Source organism: Vombatus ursinus, unplaced genomic scaffold, assembly GCF_900497805.2.
Source record: "Vombatus ursinus unplaced genomic scaffold, bare-nosed wombat genome assembly UNPS02009994.1, whole genome shotgun sequence".
Taxonomy (NCBI): Eukaryota; Metazoa; Chordata; class Mammalia; order Diprotodontia; family Vombatidae; genus Vombatus; species Vombatus ursinus.
In genome coordinates, this window is record NW_020949772.1 from 1422356 (window position 1) to 1440099 (window position 17744).

Below are 17744 nucleotides of genomic sequence, written 5' to 3' on the forward strand. Positions count from 1 at the left end.
ATGGACAAGTATGGTTTATGGAGTCACAAAGAGTCAGACATGACTGAATGACTGAACGACAACAATTTCCTATGTCCCAAGTCATGCTGCCCGGGCTTAAGACAGCATGGTACAGTGGAAAGAAGCTTGTTTTTGTAGTCAGAACATCTGGCTTAAAAGTCCACCTCTGTCACATACTGCCTGTGTGACCTTGAGCAAGTCACTAAACATCTGTGGACCTCAATTTCCCTCTTTTTTTTTTAAGGCAATTGGGGTTAAGTGACTTGCCCAGGGTCACACAGCCAGTAAGTGTCAAGTGTTTGGTCTGAGGCTGGATTTGAACTCAGGTCCTCCCGACTTTAGGGCTGTTGCTCTATCCACTTTGCCACCTAACTGCCCCCAGTTTCCCTACCTGTAAATGAGAATGTTAGACTAGAGAGTCTCCAAGGTCCCTTCTAGGTTTAAATCTATGGTCCAGTGAGCCTTTCATTCTCATTGATTCAGGTGGATGACATGGAAAATGACATTGGGCCTTGTTTCAAGGCCCTAAAAAAGGAGAAGATAGTAAAGATACCCCATAGAACTGGCTAATATTTTTCTTCCCCTCCCACCTAGCAGCCTGTTTATTTCCTCAGCAATCCAACGATGCTCCTGGAATTCAACAAAATGACAAAAACACCCTACAAGAGGTTACCTTGTCAAGCCATGGAAAGCATTTTAATTACAGTTTGTATCACATGTATAAATAAATATTACATTCTTCCAGTCTACAATGCATTCTAGGAATATCTCGTTAAAGGGCCTGCCTAGGTTACCAAGTTCCAGGGCCCATTGTCACCGAAGCTACTGATTTTTTAGCAATTAAAAAGTACCGGTGCCTACAGTCCTCTTGGGAGAATGTCCATTTGCTGAAGACTGACTCCCTGTTTGCCAGCAAGACAAGCCCCTTCTTCTCCCAGAGCAGGCTACACAGGAGGGTGTAGGTTTTGGAATTAGAAAAGGGTTTGTTCCCTACAGTTGGTCTTCTAGAATCACCAGCAATAATGGACTTTGGATGAAGGCATCTTTGCAATGTGCTGCTAGATACAATGTGCTGTTAAAAAACACAGTCGATCAACAATCTAACATAGATTTTTTTTTCAGTTTGTGCTGGTACAAAAAAAGTGAAGAAAAACTAAAGAAAACAATTTAAATATGCCAGTTTTTTTTCTTATTCTTTTTATAGCTCTATTATCTCTAGCACCTTCCCCCTCTCCTGAAGTATAAGGGGAGATGTGGAACTTCTCTTCCAATTCTTGGGCATGCTTCTATCAAATGACTATTGAAATATCTTCCCCCCAATCCATATACAGTTGGGGGAAATCAGAACTCTCATACTGTCAGCCATGTGACCACTTACAGGTTTGGGCTAGACTCCATCCTTCTTGAGTAAGCACGCAGAGTGATGGTCTCTACCAGCTTGTGGTCAATGATCACTGACATCTCTTACCCCGGGAGGGTAAGTCCTATGGACTTCTGGTTGGGGGGAGGGGACACAAACACCTACCAACAAGGTTGTTACTGCACAGAAATGATGTAATCATATTCCACAGGGGGGCTTAGTTTAGACTACATCAAGGAGCTCATCCGTCAAGGAGGAATGTCATTTACAATTCATTTTGTGAAACAAATCCACCTCAATTCTTAGAAATAGACATTGAAGAGGAATCAAAAGAAAAAAAAAGAAAGGAAGGAAGGAAGATGATAAAGGGAGAAAGGAGAAAAAAAGGTAAGAGAGAAAAATCCAATTCCAAGGAAAGATTTAGAAAGCATTCTCAATTTCATCAGCAGAGACAACTAAAATAGATGGAAGTCTTCTTCCGACCTCCATTGTCAGTACCACAGGCTGTCTTCAGAAGAAGAAATGCAGAGTTAAACTTTACAATGTCTCTTAGCAGACCCTATTTTTATATTTTGCTGCTTTATTAGAAATATAAACAGATTATTGTTTATGTCTTTTTATTTGTCTTTTTGCTTTTTTTAACAAATAATTTTTGGTAACTTGTCTGTATTTTTTTATTCATAAAATAATTTTCATATGCTGTCACCTTGCCCAGTTCATCACCTTCGCTAGTAGTCCATTGCTTTCTCAAGTGTTCGGATTGCCCCAAAATCGCAATCACCAGATGTTGAAAAACCCTAGAGTAAAACTGTCTTTCCCCAGCTACAGAAACTGCTATATTGTCTGTGGTGGATTCCCTTGCCTCCCCCTCCCCCCAACCCCTGCCCCACTCTAGCTTCATTGTCGGTACCAATATGTAATGTGGAACTGAAGGCATCAAGGTGTGGTGGGCCCTTCAGCCAGAGGACCCTACGCTTTGTCTTGGAATTTCTCCAAATAGTTTCTGAGTTCTTTGCAGTCACCCAGATTCACGTCCTGGCACACCCATTTGATGTCATCATCATTGCCACTGAGAATGGAGTTGACGGTGGGGCAGCCGTCATCTGGAGGTATTGTTGTGAAGGTGGTAAATTTCACCCGCTTCCTTTTGGAAGTGGGGGAGTGTAGAGGGTCAGGTTTTGGTTCTTTGTCTTGCTTCCCCCCTAAGTCAGCCGACCTGTGAATCTGGCTCTGAACATGCTTCTGTGTGTTACCGTTCAGGAGGAGGTGATTGCTTTCTTCATAGCTGAGTCCCCGGTCTATAATTGTGGTGTGTTCATTTTGCTGGGGTGATGTATCCCCAGAATTCTCCAATAGTTCAGCCTCATTGCCCAGCCAGACCCAGTCGTGGGAATGGGTCATGGTGGCCTGGCCTTCTATTGGCACTTGCTTGTGACGGTATTTCAGGGCAAATGCGGCACAGTTGATCAGGAAGACAAGGATGGCCAAACAGAAGACCCCCAGGAGTGCATACATCCCTATCTCAAGGTCACTTAAACCCCTGGCTGCTTGGACCAAGTCATTCTCTTCCAGCCCACCACTACTCTTTGGGAGGTCAACTTGGGCAGGGAAATTGGTAAAGTCAATGGGGATGTTCTGCAGCTGTCCATCGCCGGACAGTCTGCCTCCATCCAGCTTGCTATTTTTCACCACTTTGTTGTTGGTAAACGATTTGCCAGTGGTAGTGACTTTACGGAGAACGCCCTCCTCTCGATCGGTGGAGGAACCTCCAAAGTTTCGTCCATCCTGGCCATACCGCTCCTGATCTGGGCCCTTTTGTCTGCGGTCGCTGGCGTGGTTCTCTATCTCATCGCCATCATAATCCCCTCCGGGGTTAGAGATGGCATCATTCTGCCCGAACTTGACTTTGACGTTGCCAACGCCCATGGCCAACACACTTTTACGCTTAGACTTTTGACAGGCCTCAGAGATCATCATGTCAACTTTGACAATCTGTCCTTGCCCTTCCCCTTCGGCCACCACGAGGGGCCACCTCAGCTCATGGCCCTGGTGCACGGACACGATGGTCTCATCCAATGATGTGGCGGAGATGGAGAAATCCTTGGGGTCATAGATGTCCAGTGGTGTCACTGAGCCATCATTGAACTGGATCCACATGCTGACCACAGCTTCCTGAAAGAGAATTAGGCAAAACATCATAATATAATAACTGCAATTTGCAAAGAGTTTTTTACCATTTTCAAAGCTATTGCACATTCGTGCTCTCACTGATCTCCTGCAACAAATCTATGAGTAAGGCAGGGTCCCTGTTAAATATATTTTTTGTAGATGAGGAAGCTGAGTCCCATTGAGGAGAAATGGTTTCCCTATGGGAGACAGCTATGGTGTAGTTGAAGGAACATTATATCTCAAGGCCTGGAATCATGGGGTCATAGATCTATAGATGGAAGGGACCTTCATGGTCAGCCCTTTCATTTTATAGATAAGGAAACTGAAGCCCGAGAAAGCAAGTGACTTGCCCAAGGAAACCATTAGTATGTGACTGAGTCATGATTTGAACCCAGATCTTCCTGATTACTAGTCAAAATTATTATTTTGGCTCTACTATTTACCACCTGTGTGACCTTGTGACTTTGATCAAGGTATTTCTCCTCTCTGGGCCTCAGTTTCCTCATCTGTAAAATTAGAGTGTTGAATTAGATAATACATTAAAAAAAATATTTATTGAAACTCAGTCTCTCTGTCTCACCGAGGCTGGAAATGCAGAGGTTACTCATAGGCCTGGTCCCACTTTGATGAACAAGGGAGTTTTGACTTGCTCTGTTTCCAGCCTGGGACAGTTTGCCCTAACTTCGGCAAGCTGGTGCCTCCCTCCTACCTCATTCCCTGACTCTCCTTGTGCCCCACTGGCTCTCTCAGGAGAGCTTTCTGTGTTCTAGTGTGTGGGTGCCAAGCTTCGGAGCAAGTTACCGTTCCCTCATCACTTTAGATGATCGTACATGTAGGAGTTTGCATCCTGCCTTAACCAACTATGTGACCTTGGCCAAGTCACTTCATTTCTCTGGGCCTCAATTTCCTCACCTACAAAATGAGGAGGGTGGTGGTTTCGATAGCCACTGAGTTCTCTCTAAATCTATGATCCTATGAATCTCTTGTTTCAGTTCTCTGGTCTGTAAAATGAGGAGATATGGACTCAGCCTCTAAGGTCTCCTTCATCTCCAAATCTATAATTCAATGAATCTCTCTGGACCTCAGTTGACTCATCTGTAAAATGAAAGGATTCTTTTCAGTTCTATCTAATCTATGATTCTCAGTCCTACAAAGTCACCCTGCTTAGACAGTCCCGCCTCTCTTAAAAATCTAAATAAAGAAGTCACTTTGAAGAAAACATCTCATTGCTTTGGGAATTATCCTAACCCTGATCTCCAGCCTAACTCCAACCCTAAATCCTTTACACACAGGGATGAGGAAAAACCCTCCCTGAGATCTAGAGGCAGATCCCTCTAGAATTGGGGCAGGAAATCTATCAGACTTTTCATTAAAGGTTGAGAAATCATCTTCACTTAAACAAGTACAAATATAGATTTAACATAATTGCCATGGCCATAATTTCAAATATATATTAAAAAAAACCCTCCACCCATTAAGCGCTAATTTGTGTGATTTATAAAAGCTGCCGCCTAAGCATGGAAACCAGAGAAAGTCTCCCCAGAAAATGACGGGTCCAATTGGACTGAGTTCTTATTTGCCAATTGCTGCCCCATCTTACTCCCATCCTCTTAGTCTGTGACATGAGGTGAGAGAAGTCAAACCACCAAGCACATTCTTTGCAGCCACAGGAGAGAGGAGGGAGAGGAGGGAGGGAGAAAAATATGAAGGGAAAGGAGGGGAGGGAGAACCAGCCTTTGTACACATTTCCAGAGACAAGCGTTAAAAAGGAAAATAACATCTCTCTCTCCCCCTTTCTCCCCCTTCAAACTCCCCCAACCTCCTGGCAGATCCCTTTTTCCTTTGCTTGAGAAGCTAAAAAACGAATGTATTTTTCTTTCAAGCCTGAACCTATTCCACCTTTGAAGTAAGTTGGAACGCCCATTCCATTTCCAAGTCAGCAAGATGCTGGTGATGGGCTGTTTCCTCCAGGGCAGCTTGGCACTGGGAGCCGGGCTTAATTGTGCTGTCTTTGTTCTCTGTGGGTAGCGCCTGCAGAAATCACCATTAGAGGCAAATCAAAAGCAGGCGGTCGGCGTAGGTAGTGATCTGAGCTTCATTTGGATGAGGAACTATTTCTTTCTTAGGAGCAACACCTGATCTGGGGGTGAGGTGGTTTGTCTCAACTCAGGTTCCATATTCCTCAGTTCTGGCCCTTAGGTTTGTGGGCCCTGGGATTGGGAGAAGGTGAGGGGGTGTTCCTTCTTGGACCCCAGTTCTTTGAGAAGGCTTGGGACTTGGGGGTGGGGAACCTGCAGCCTCAAGGCTGGTTGAGTGAACAACAGTGAGGTGGAGGGAGGGTCTTCTGTTTCTGAGATTCTGTATCTGGAAGCATCATGGGATCATACCTTTAGGGCTGGAGAAGATGTCAGAGGTTGTCTGGTCCAATATCCTCTTTTTACAGTAAACTGAGGCCCAGAGATGATTAAGGGACGTGACAGCATACTTAAAGGACTGGTTTATAGAGAAGGGATCAGACTGGTTCTTTTTGGTCGCAGAAGGCAGAACCAGGAGCAGAGGGGAGAGGCTCTAGAGAGGCCCATTTAATACTGAAGTCAGGAAAAACTTCCCAATAATTGTTGTTGTTCAGTCATTTCCATCTCTTTATGACCGTATTTGGGGTTTTCTTGGCAGAGATACTGGAGTGTTTTGCCATTACCTTCTCCAGTTCATTTTACAGACGGAGAAACTGAGGCAAACAGGGTTAAGTGACTTGCCCAGGGTCACACAGCTAGTAGAGTCTGAGGCTAGATTTGAACTTAGGTCTTTCTGACTCCAAGCTTGGCACTCGATCCACTTCCCCACCTAGCTGCACTCCCAATAATCAAAGCTGTTCAAAAGTGGAATGGGCTGCCTTCAGGTATTTCTTTTCCTTGGAGGTCCTCAAGTTGAGGCTTGTTGGGCATTCCTTTATGTATGAATTGGATAAGATGGCCACTTTCTTGAGCTCACTTTCATTTCTCAAATCCTTCAAGGCAACTTGTCCCAGGTCGCACAGCTGGTAGGCAACAGAGGTGAGATTTCAGCCTAGGATCTCTGACTCCAGAACTAGAGCTCTTTTCACTGAATCCTACTGCCTTCCTCAGGGAAGTTTTCTGTATTCCAGTATTCTGGGTGCCAGGTTTTTGAGCAAGCTCATTGTCTTAGATGATTATAAATCATCTTGGATGATTATAAATGTAAAGCTAGTAGAGAACCCTCTCATTCAGTAGCAAGTTCTTTTTTTTTTTTTTTTTTTTGCTAGGCAATGGGGTTAACTGACTTGCTCAGGGTCACACACAGCTAGTAAGTGCCAGGTGTCCGGGGCTGGATTTGAACTCAGGTCCTCCTGACTCCAGGGCTGGTGCTCTATCCACTGTGCCACCTAGCTGTCCCTTCAGTAGGAAGTTCTTAACACATGCTAGATGGACATATTTAACACATGAGAAGTCTGGGGGCCCAAAGGAAGGGGCTCACCCAAGGCCACCCAGGCAGTATGATAGCAGATCAGATCTTTGAAGGAAAGGACTGTTTCATTTTCATCTTTGTATTCCCCAGCACAGTGCCTGGCACACAGTAGGGCTTTAATTACTGTTGACTGATTAAATGGCAGGGGTGAGACTAGAACTTGGGACCTCTGACTTCAAATCTATCACTCTATCCTGAAATGCTAATATTTGTGAAGCACTTTGCAAACCTTGAAGTGCTACACAATGGCCTGCTAGTGTTGTTATTATTACTTCTTTCCTCTTGTCTCTACAAAGAATGTGTATGGTAGCTTGACTCCCCATGGTACAGCAGAAAGAGCTGGGTTCAAATTCCACTTCTGCTACTTACTTCCTGTGGACTTTGGGCAAGTCATCTCACATACCTGAGTCTCAGTTTCCTCATCTGTAATATGAGGGAGTTGGACTAAATGGCCTCCAATGACCCCTCCATCTCTATAGCTATGATCCTATGACTGATGTAATTATTGGAACATCAGGGCTTTGTCAAATTGGTCCAGCCTTTCCTCTCTCTTTACCCACTGCTGCCTTACCGTTTCCAATCTTACTTTGTCTAGACCTGGGTTAGACCCCACTCCTCTGCCCACACACTCATGCCCCCTCTGGTGGCAGAAGCCCACTGATACTGGTATCTTATCCTTGAAAAGTAGAGACATTGGTTGTATTTGTCCCAAGCCTTACAAAACAAATGGCCTCAATCAGTCTGCATGCCGATGCCTTGGAACAATCTGGAGGAACATTACCTATGGAGAGCAACCTCTCCAGCCTGTTACTGCACAATCATCACACAAATTTACAGAATCGTCCTGGTTTCCATTTGTTACACTCTGGTTATAAACAAAGGGAATTGCTAGGCTTCTAGTTAATTTAGGCCATTTCTCTGAAAACAATGAGGGATGGTTAGCCCAGCTATAGACTTGAGTGGGAAGAATATTTAATTTCCAAAGTGTGATCAGGAAAGGCTTTAGGGACCTGCAGAGGGAAAATCTATAACAGGCTGGTAAGAGGAGAGGGCAGAGGACTTGGGAATTCACATAGGATTGGTAATTTGAAGTGAAATGGAGTTGTGGTCATTCTTAAAGGATAATGCGGTCAAAAGAGAAGGAGAAAATGGAAAGGATGATGCCAACATGGAGAATACTGAAAAAGAGTGGTCATGCTACAGGCTAGGGATAATTTAAAACATTTTAATTTCCTGTAACTCAGTTTCCTTAGCTAAAATGAGGGGGCTAGACTGGCCCCTGAAGCACTTTCCAGCCCTAAAGCTATGAATCTATGAAATAAAACCATTTAGAAAAAGAGTGCTTAACCTTTTTTGTGTGTCCTGGACCCCTTGGGCAGTCTGCTGTTCATTTCTTAGAATTGGTGTTTTTTTTTAATAACTGAAGAAAATGCTAACTTTCAACTAGAGGATAGCAAAAATAAAATTTTAATTGTTTTTCCCTTCCAAATTTAGAGCCTGTGGACTCCAGGTTAAGAACCTTTAATCTAGAAGCATTCACAGTTTAGAGGGAACCCCTCATTCTTTATCTTCTTCACGACAGAGCCAGGCATCTTTGGTGAATGTACTTCTTGTTTTATTCATCCATTTAAAAAAATACCAAATCTACTAAATTCTGAGGCCCAAGAGACATGTTGAGTCACAGTTATCCAAATCTGTGGATACCAAGAAAGCTCATGTCAAGTTTGCTTCCCATGTTGATTTTTCTTCAGAAGTTCCAAGTAGAGAATTATACTAGCACAAAATAATGTCAAACAGTCCGAATTCTCAGTAAAGACCCCAAACTGAAACTCTCGTGCCTAGGCAAAAGTTTGGGTTAAGTTTTTCCAATCAGCTTATGAAAGGGAAGTGGAACATGGGATTCTCTCAGGAGAAGTCAGTGAATTTCCCCAAAGATTAGAAACTCTAAAAGATTTAAAAAAAAAAAAAACACCTGCTCAGGAATGATTTAAGACTCTGTCCTTCTCAGAGGCATTTCTGCAAATCAGATGAACTGCATCAATAAATCCCCTTTGATTCCCATGACAAGGTCCTCCAATTACTATCAAGAGATGAAGATGGATTGGAGCCTTCTTATCTATAAAAAAGGCTGCCTTTCCCTGAACACTTCAAGAGTTGAGATGACAATTGCTCATGAAATTCATTAATTACCTACTCCAAGTAAACACTCTTCAGGTCTAGGTGACTTGCTTTCTTTTCTTTCCCTTTCTCTCTCTTATCTAGCTCTTTTTTCAAGCTGGTCATCACAACTTCTTGTTACTTGGTGTCACTGAGATGAGTAGAGCAAATAATTCTCCCTGGATGGACTGTGAATCAGAGAAAGGCCATTATTAGCTCAATCCTAATGAGAGGGTTGACAAAATTCAAGACCAGTGAAGGACAGGCTCCCAGAATCACCACTGATTTCTAGATTGCATGCTGCCTGATTGAAGGTGTGGGAGGCAGCTAGATAACTTTCAACCTTTGACTTCATCTTCTGCCTGGTCTTCAGTTACTCTCTTGTCTAGTTTCTCACAACAGCTTGGTGATACAGCTTTGCGTGGTTTTTTTGGTGCTGCTCCTTCTGCCTACCAAACATCTGTTTGGCCCTATGTTTTGTCTGACAAACTTGTACCAAACTAAATAAGGGTGTTTGCTTGTGGCTATGGCTGATGCATATCCCCAAAGCTTCTTCCCTCTCTCCGAAGTCAACAATTCAATTCAGAGTACTTATTAAGTATCTACTGTGTACAAGGCACTGGAGTACAAAGGAAAAAAAAAGACAGGGAAAAAAAAACATGTCTAAAAAGTAAATTGCAATTGATTGGAGGATAGAGTATGTAAATGGCCCATAGTCTATGGGGGGATTGTTGTTGAGTTGCTTTAGTCTGTCCAACTCTTCATTACCTCATTTGGAGTTTTCTTGGGAAAGATACTGGAATGGTTTGCCATTTTCTTTCCCAGCTCATTTTTAGAGAACTGAGGCAAATAAGGTTAAGCCACTTGTTCAGGGTCACACAGCTAGTAAGTGTCTGAGGCCAGATTTGAACTCATGAAGATGAGTCTTCCTGATTCCAAAGCCAGTGCTCTATCCACTGTGCCACCTAGCTGCCATGTCAGGAGGATAGAATGTGTTAACAGACAAAAAGTACAGAACTAAAAGGGTTCTCAGAGGACATTCAGTGTAAACTCTCATTTTACAGATGAAGAAAATGAAGGCCCAGAGAGATTAAGTGATCTGCCTGAGGCCGCACAAGTAGTACGTGTCAAAGGTAGGATCTGAACCCAAGTCCCCTCACTCCAAAGCTGATGTCTTTTCCCATCTCCTTGCTTTGGTGTTAGCTGTCCCCTCTACCTGGAATGCTCTCCCTCCTCACCTCTGGAGTCCTTCATATCTCAGCTCAAATTCCACCTTTTGCAGGAGGCCTTTCCTGGTCTTCCCAGCAGCTAGTACCTTCCTCTTTGAGATTAGTTAGGGCAGATTAGGGTAGATGTGAAAAGCTGCAAGACCTCTTCAAGTCTATTTCATACATTGGGGTTACATTTAAATAGGATGTTATGGTTTGCAAGGTGCTTCCCATGCGTTAATTCATGTGATCCTTACAACAACCCTGTAGAATAAACACTATTATTATCCCCATTTTATAGAGAAGGAAAATACTCTGGGTATATCTCACAGTGGATAGAGTACTGGGCTTGGAGTCAGGAAAACATCTTCCTGAGTACAAGTCTGGACTCAGTCATTTACTAGATGTGTGATCCTGGGCAAGTCACTTAACCCTATTGGCCTCAGTTTCCTCATCTGTAAAATGAGCTGAAGAAGGAAATGGCAAATCACTCTAGTATCTTTGCCAAGAAAACCCCAAAGAGTCAGACATGACTGAAATGACACAACAACAAAATTTTATGCTGCCTTGCCCATTAGAATGTGACCCTTTGCATGAAGTTTTTCCTGGTCTCCCCAGAGGCTGGTGCATTCCTCTCCAAGATTATCTTCTATCTACTCTGTGTATATTTTACACGCCCTTAGTTACTGCATGTTGTCTTTTCCATTAGAATGTGAATGCCTGGAAGGCAGCAGCTGTTTTTAATCTTTATTTGTAGCCTCAGCATTCAATAAATGCTTTTTGGATAAACTGATTACTAGAGAAGTAAATAAAAAATAATTTGAGGAAGAGAGGGTATTAATAACTAGAGTGTGTGTGTGTGTGTGTGCGTGTGCATGTGTGTATGTGCACGTGTGTGCAGGTGAGTGTATGTGTGTCTGTGCGTGTGGACGTGTACATGTATGTGTGTGTGCATGCATGTGTATGTGTGGCAGTGTGTGTATATGCATGTATGAGTATGTATAGGTGTGTAAAATCAGCAAAGGCTTCAGGTAGGAGATGACACATAAGCTGAGCCTTGAAGAACCTAGGGTAGATGTGAGAAGGAAGTATATTCCTTCCCTCAGGGAATGACTTGTGTGAAAATAGGCACATGCAAGTTGGAACGTCCATGTTCAGGATCAGCAGGGTCACCAGTTTGGTTGGAATGGAGAGTATGTGAAGTGGGGTCATGGAGAGTAAGATAGGAAGGATAGGATGGAGCCAGATTGCAGAAGGGCTGAAATATCAGGGCAAGAAGTTTGTCTTTTATCTTGGAGGCCATAGGGGACTGATGAAGATTTTTGTGGAGGGGAATGACAGTCAGACTTTCCTGAAGGGAGAGGGGAAAGATTGGTAACAGGGAGATAGAATGGGGGACACTTTGAGAGCCCAGATCAGAGGTCGGAGGTAACAAAGGCCTGAAGTAGAGTGGTGTGCCTGTGAGGGGAGAAAAGAGGGCAGATATGGAAAGCTTTGAGACCCCTTCAGGTCTATTCCAGACTTTGAGGTTTCAACAGTTTGCATTTATATAAGATTTTATGGTATACAAGGCGCTTTCCACATGTCAATTCATTTGATCCTCACAACAATCCTGTGGAATAAATGCTATTATTATCCTCATTTTACAGATAAGGAAACTGACACCGACAGAGGCAAAATGACTAGCTAAGGGTCACATAGCCAATTAATGTCTGTTGCAACAGACATTGGAATCGATGTTATTATTATCCCCATTTTACAGATAATGAAACTGAGACAGACAGTGGTGAAAATGACCTGCCAGGGGTCATTGAGCTAATAAGTGTCTGAGGCTGGATTTGAACTCAGATCTTCCTGACTCTTGGTCCAGCACTCTTTTCCAGTACAACAACCAGCTGCCTGAATGTGTCTTTAGCTAAAACAGAGACATATTCTTCTCCAGATTTTCTCAATGGTCACATTGAAATTTAGAGAAAAAAGTTTTGAGTAAAATTGACATGTAACAAGGATGTAGATAAGTCTTTCCTTTTACACATGGTAAATACCTAGGGTATGTGAATGAAAATGTCTGTGTTTGAATATGAGGAAACATGAGGATGTGGGGCAAAGAAATGGAAACTCTAAGTCTCACATGGATTTAGAACAAGAATTCTTTCCTTGGGGTACATGAACTTTGAAAGAAATATGCATTTTGATACATGCATTTCAATATATTTGGTTTACTTTGCCATACTGTCTTTTATTTTATGCATTTAAAAACATGATTCTGAAAAAGTCTCCATAGACTTCCCTACACTGCCTAAGGAACAAAAAAAGAACCCCTATGCCAGAGAGAGAGGCCTAGACTTTTAAGTGGCATCTATAGGGAACCATGCATAGTGAGGAGCATCCCAGATCAATCCCTTCATTGCTACTGTGAGTCATGCGGACTGTGAAGGTCTTGTGGAAAGGGGGGACCCATCAGACAATAGAGAAGAAAACTGCTTGTTTCTTCTGGAAATTTTAAGACATTTTTCTTGGTAGCTGAGACTGAAAGCTTGACTATCAGTCTGTGATACAATTATTTACTCTCTCTCTTTTTTTGTCTCTATCTCTTTATCTCTGTCTCTCTTCTCTGTCACTGTCTCTGTCTCTCTATTTCTGTCTCTGTCTCCTCTTTCCTCTGTCTCTGTCTGCCTGCCTATCTGTCTCTTTCTGTCTCTTTCTTCTCTGTCACTGTCTCTATTTCTGTCTCTGTCTCCTCTCTCCTCTGTCTCTGCCTGCCTGCCTGTCTATCTGTCTGTCTCTCTCAAGAGCTCTCTATAAGCAAAATGCCTTTGGTTAGCCTGTAATGAATGAAAAGATTAGTCTTTAAATCACACCATGTATGAGATACTTCTCTCCATCACACTCTATAAATCTGGTGAAGGCCTGTGGGACACTTAACCTTCCTTTTTACTAGCATTTGTGATACTCATCATTGCCAATAGTTTGTAACTTGAACATCAGCATAATGGTTCTGACCCAGGACATCACTTTTCAATTCAACCAATTCAATATACCTGTTATGAGAAAGGCATCATGCTAGGCATTGGGTGCACAAAGAGATAAAATCATAGCTGCTGCTGTCTGGGACCCGATACCCAACTAAGTAGCTGAGCACAGTATGGGGTTGGGGAATGTAAATAAATATGTCACGAGGCAGAGTATTACTGGGTCAAAAGAGAGATCCAGGAAAAAAAAAGTCTTCTAGGAAAATAGGAGGAAAGAAACAAAACCATCCACTGGGGAAGAGAGGAAATTTTAGAGGGAAGATGGCTCTTGATCTGAGGCCTTTTGGAAGGGAAACAGAGAAGAGAAGAGTTGGAAATCAGAGGAGATGGAAGGCAAACAATATCTATCTTCAAGTATTTGAAGGGCTGTCTTTCAGAATGGGGATGAGACTCAGAACAAGGTCAGAGATGAGAACAAGGAATAACACATAGAAGTTTCAGGTAAGCAGATTGCACCTCTCTCTCTCTCTCTCTCTCTTTCTATATATATATACACACACATATATATACATACATATGTATACATATATACATACATACATACATATATATATATATATACACATACATATATATAAAACTTCCTTAAAAATAAGGTGTCCCAAAGTGGAATAGGCTGTCTTCTTTTTTCTTTTTTTTGTTTTCATTTTTTTGGTTGAGACAATCAGGGTTAAGTAACTTGCCCAGGGTCACACAGCTAGTAAGTGTCAAGTGTCTGAGGCCAAATTTGAACTCAGGTCTTCCTGACTTCAAGGCCCGAGCTCTATCCACTGTGCCACCTAGCAACCCTGGTATAGACTGTCTTTTTAGGGAATGAGTTGCCCCTCACTGGGTCTTCAAGTAGAGGCCGATCATTTGTCGGGGGATTGCCAAGGGCATACTTAAACCAGGTGTCTTCCTTCCAGCCCTGTGATTCTGAATATTGTGATTTCACCTACATTTTCTCTCCTAAATATGCATTTCATTTGTGGAACAAAATGGGTCCAGTCCCAACCTTGTAAGAGTTTACATTCTATTCAAGGAGTTACAACACGAATACCAAGTATTGATGATCTAAAGTTGAGTGCGATGGGTACAAGGGAAAGATCAAGGAAAATCTGGAGAGAGAACACTGCAAGGATGACGTAATGCTTCATAGAGAAGGTGGTGCCTACACTGGTCTCAAAGGGATCCTGAGAGGCAGAGAAATGGAATCACTGTACTCCAGGCTAGTACAAGTGTTTGTGAATGGAGCTGTAACTAGGGCAAAGTGACTGAGGCTTTGTTCCCGGGCACTGAAATTTAGAAGTTACAAAAAATTTTAAGCAGCTTTTGTGAAAGACCGAAATTTAGAAATTTTTGCCATTTAAACGTTGGTAGAATTTTCACTCTTTCAGCAGCGCAGAAACTAGTTGGCAAGAATAATCAGTTAAATCAGGAAGCTACCAGATGGTATACTACCTCCATCTGTTACCGTGGGTCTCCACACCAGGTTAGTTCTTTCATAGTCTACCCCTTTTTTCTTCCCAGATAGTGACTTATTCAAGGTGTCTGAAGGTCTCTGTCTTCCTACTTTTTTGATATCCTGGGCTCTCTCTCCCTATGAGGATAACATCAGTATATCTCTACCTCCACAACCAATCTGAGGACATGATTAGTGTTACTTTCCATTGGTATTATTTTCTGCTAGCTGCCTTTGGTACCCTAGTGACATTGTAGGAAATGGCATGTTTATCTAGAACGTCACAAAGACTATTGATTTAAAATAGTAAGGGACCTTAAAGGCCATCGATTCTAACATGTTCATTTTACAGATGAGAAAATCAAGGCCCAGATAGATTAGATGACATGCCTAAGGTTAGAGAGCTTGTGAATACCTGAGGCAGGATTTCATTTCAAGCCTTCCTGATTCCAAGTTCAGTTTTCTCTCCATTATATCACATAGCCTCGTTCTGTCATTATACTGCCAAGTTTGTGGAACAATTAGTAATTCAGTTTGAATGGAAAACAGAGGGCATGGATGGGAGTAAATACCATGACATAAAGTTATGAAGGAAAGCTGGAGTGGGTCTTAAATGTAGTGGGTCTTAAAGGCTAAAGAGCTTTCATTTTTCCTAGAGGCAATTGGGAGCCATTGAAGATTTTTGAGCAGAGAAAATCACGAAGATCTCTCTCTGCTTAGAAAGAGGCCTTAAGCATCTGTGTGAATGACCAGTGTGCTCTCTCATTCTCTAGCTACTAAGTGGCATTCAATTGATCTTAACTAGGTATCTCAAGTCTTAAAAGGAACAGTCTCTTTGGGGCTACTAGCAAGTATCCTGCCTTTTTCTTCCCCAAATTGAGACTTTACTGGCAGTAAATGGGAGGTCCCCATTGAATGCCAACTCAGTTAGTTTACTGTGACTTCTGCTCTACCAGAACCCTCAAGTTTATTTTGGTACCTAATGTTCCTTGCCAGGGTTAAACCAAAACACTGGCTAACATTCAGTACTTAGTGTGGCAGAATGGTAAGTGTCTTGGGCTTGAAGTCAGGGTAACCCGGGTTCACAAATGGGAGAATATGGAGGGAGCTGCCCATTGGGAGCACACATGTGTGATGTATCATCATCATCAGACGAGAATCTATCCCCATGAGAACACAGATCCATTGTGATTATTAGAATTCTTTCTTCTTTCCTTGTGTTCTGGAAATTCAGAAGCAGATTGCAGAGAGAATTGGGCTGAATAAGATGTCATTTGCATTTCTCAAGTGTTTAGAGGTGAACGTTCCCCACCCCTGGACATGACTAAGATCACACAGCTAGTCAATTCTTCCGGACACCAGGTACAACATTCTATTTACTTCTCCTTTCCAAAGAGAGAGAAAATAAACAAATCAAACCTGGTACATTCCTGCAATTTGTACCTCACCTGGCTACACTTTTCCCATGGGCAAAGGCTTTGCTTCTTGAACAAAATATCGATCCTTTCTTCTCAAGATTCCAAGCAACATCTACTGATGAATTACTTATATCCCTTGAGCATATCAAGGTTTAGAGTACATCCTTCATGATGGTCCTGCGCCATAGATATGTAGCCTAAATAGTAGTATTTCCATTTTACAGATAAAGAAATTGGCCAAGTGGTTTGCCTAACACCACTGAGCTAATAAGTGGCAGAGGCAGGACTTATAAACTTGGATTTGCTCACTGCAAGTCCAGTGCTTTTCCCACCACTCTAGGCTGCAATACATTGGCAATACTTCCTTCTCTCTGACATCATTTTGTTGCCTATAAATATACCATAAAGTGGGGATGCTGTTTATATAAGTTGAATTGAATGGCTACTGAAGTCCCTTCCAACTCTCAAATTCTGTGATTCTGTGGTTTTCACATAAGTATTTAATTAATTCTTTTTCATCATTCATTTGCATTGTCCAGTCAAAAATAAAATAATAGCAATGACAGAGTGAAGTCACAGAATCATAGATTTAGAGCAAAAGGTAATCTTAGAAGTTATTTAATCTAACCTCTCTATTTTATAGGTGAGAAAATTGAGTCACAGAAAGAGGAAGTAGCTTACCCTGGACCATAAGGTAGGTTAAGAGGTAGAGATAGGCTTTGAAACCACATCCTCTGTCTCTAAATCTAGGGCTCTTTTGATGTCCCATACCTCCAAAAACAAGAAAGAATGGAGCTATAGCCCATTTGGGTCATTTCTCTGGTGTGAAGCCTCTGCATTGACTGCTCCAAGCAGGAGAGAGTAAGGACTCTTGCCAGTTAGCTCTACAAAGACCCTTCTGATTGCAGTGCACAGAAACACTATGTGAGACTCCTGAACCAGGCTCCATAACTAGGCAGGATTTGTGGGTTTGGCTCTGTCAGGCTCAATGCTGGCTCCGCATCTGTCAAGATGAAAGATTCCCCACAGGAAGTACCAAAGGAGGAAGACAGAAATGGGTTAATTACACAAGACAGGGATGATTCCGGCAGGAAATAAATTAAACAGATGGGCGGCCTGTCCCCCTTCCAGCTTGGATGTTGTCTTGCCACTAACTACTCTGTTGTAAAACCCATCTGAATGGGTTTGCGCTCCAGAAAATTAGGTAAAGATAATCATGAAAACAAGCTATAAAATCAATGTGAGTTCTTTTCTGTTTTGTGGAATGAGGCAAAATAAATCTGGTGGAAACAGTGAGGGAGCAGCAGCTTCATTCCTCAGCCTTCGCTCTGGTTCAGCAGGGCCTAGATCTCACTGGGAGTTGGGACTGGAATTGCCACTTTGGCTACTTTACTGCTCTCAATTTCTCATTTGCAGGCTGCCTGTGCTCGAGGACTCACTGCCAGTGATTGTCTTAAAGTATCAATTTTCCCA

At 42.5% G+C, this 17744-nt stretch overlaps 1 protein-coding gene across 1 annotated transcript in view; it reads right to left on the reverse strand.

Moving 5' to 3' along the window:
- Positions 1–679: 679 nt before the first annotated feature.
- The window catches only part of TMEM132C (transmembrane protein 132C), a gene marked incomplete at its 5' end in the record, with an annotated part of 349892 nt that continues 332827 nt past the window's right edge, over positions 680–17744 (reverse strand). The window contains one exon of the mRNA XM_027853547.1: positions 680–3532. Within this exon, the coding sequence (XP_027709348.1) occupies positions 2330–3532 (1203 nt within the window). The remainder of the gene's footprint in view (positions 3533–17744) is intronic.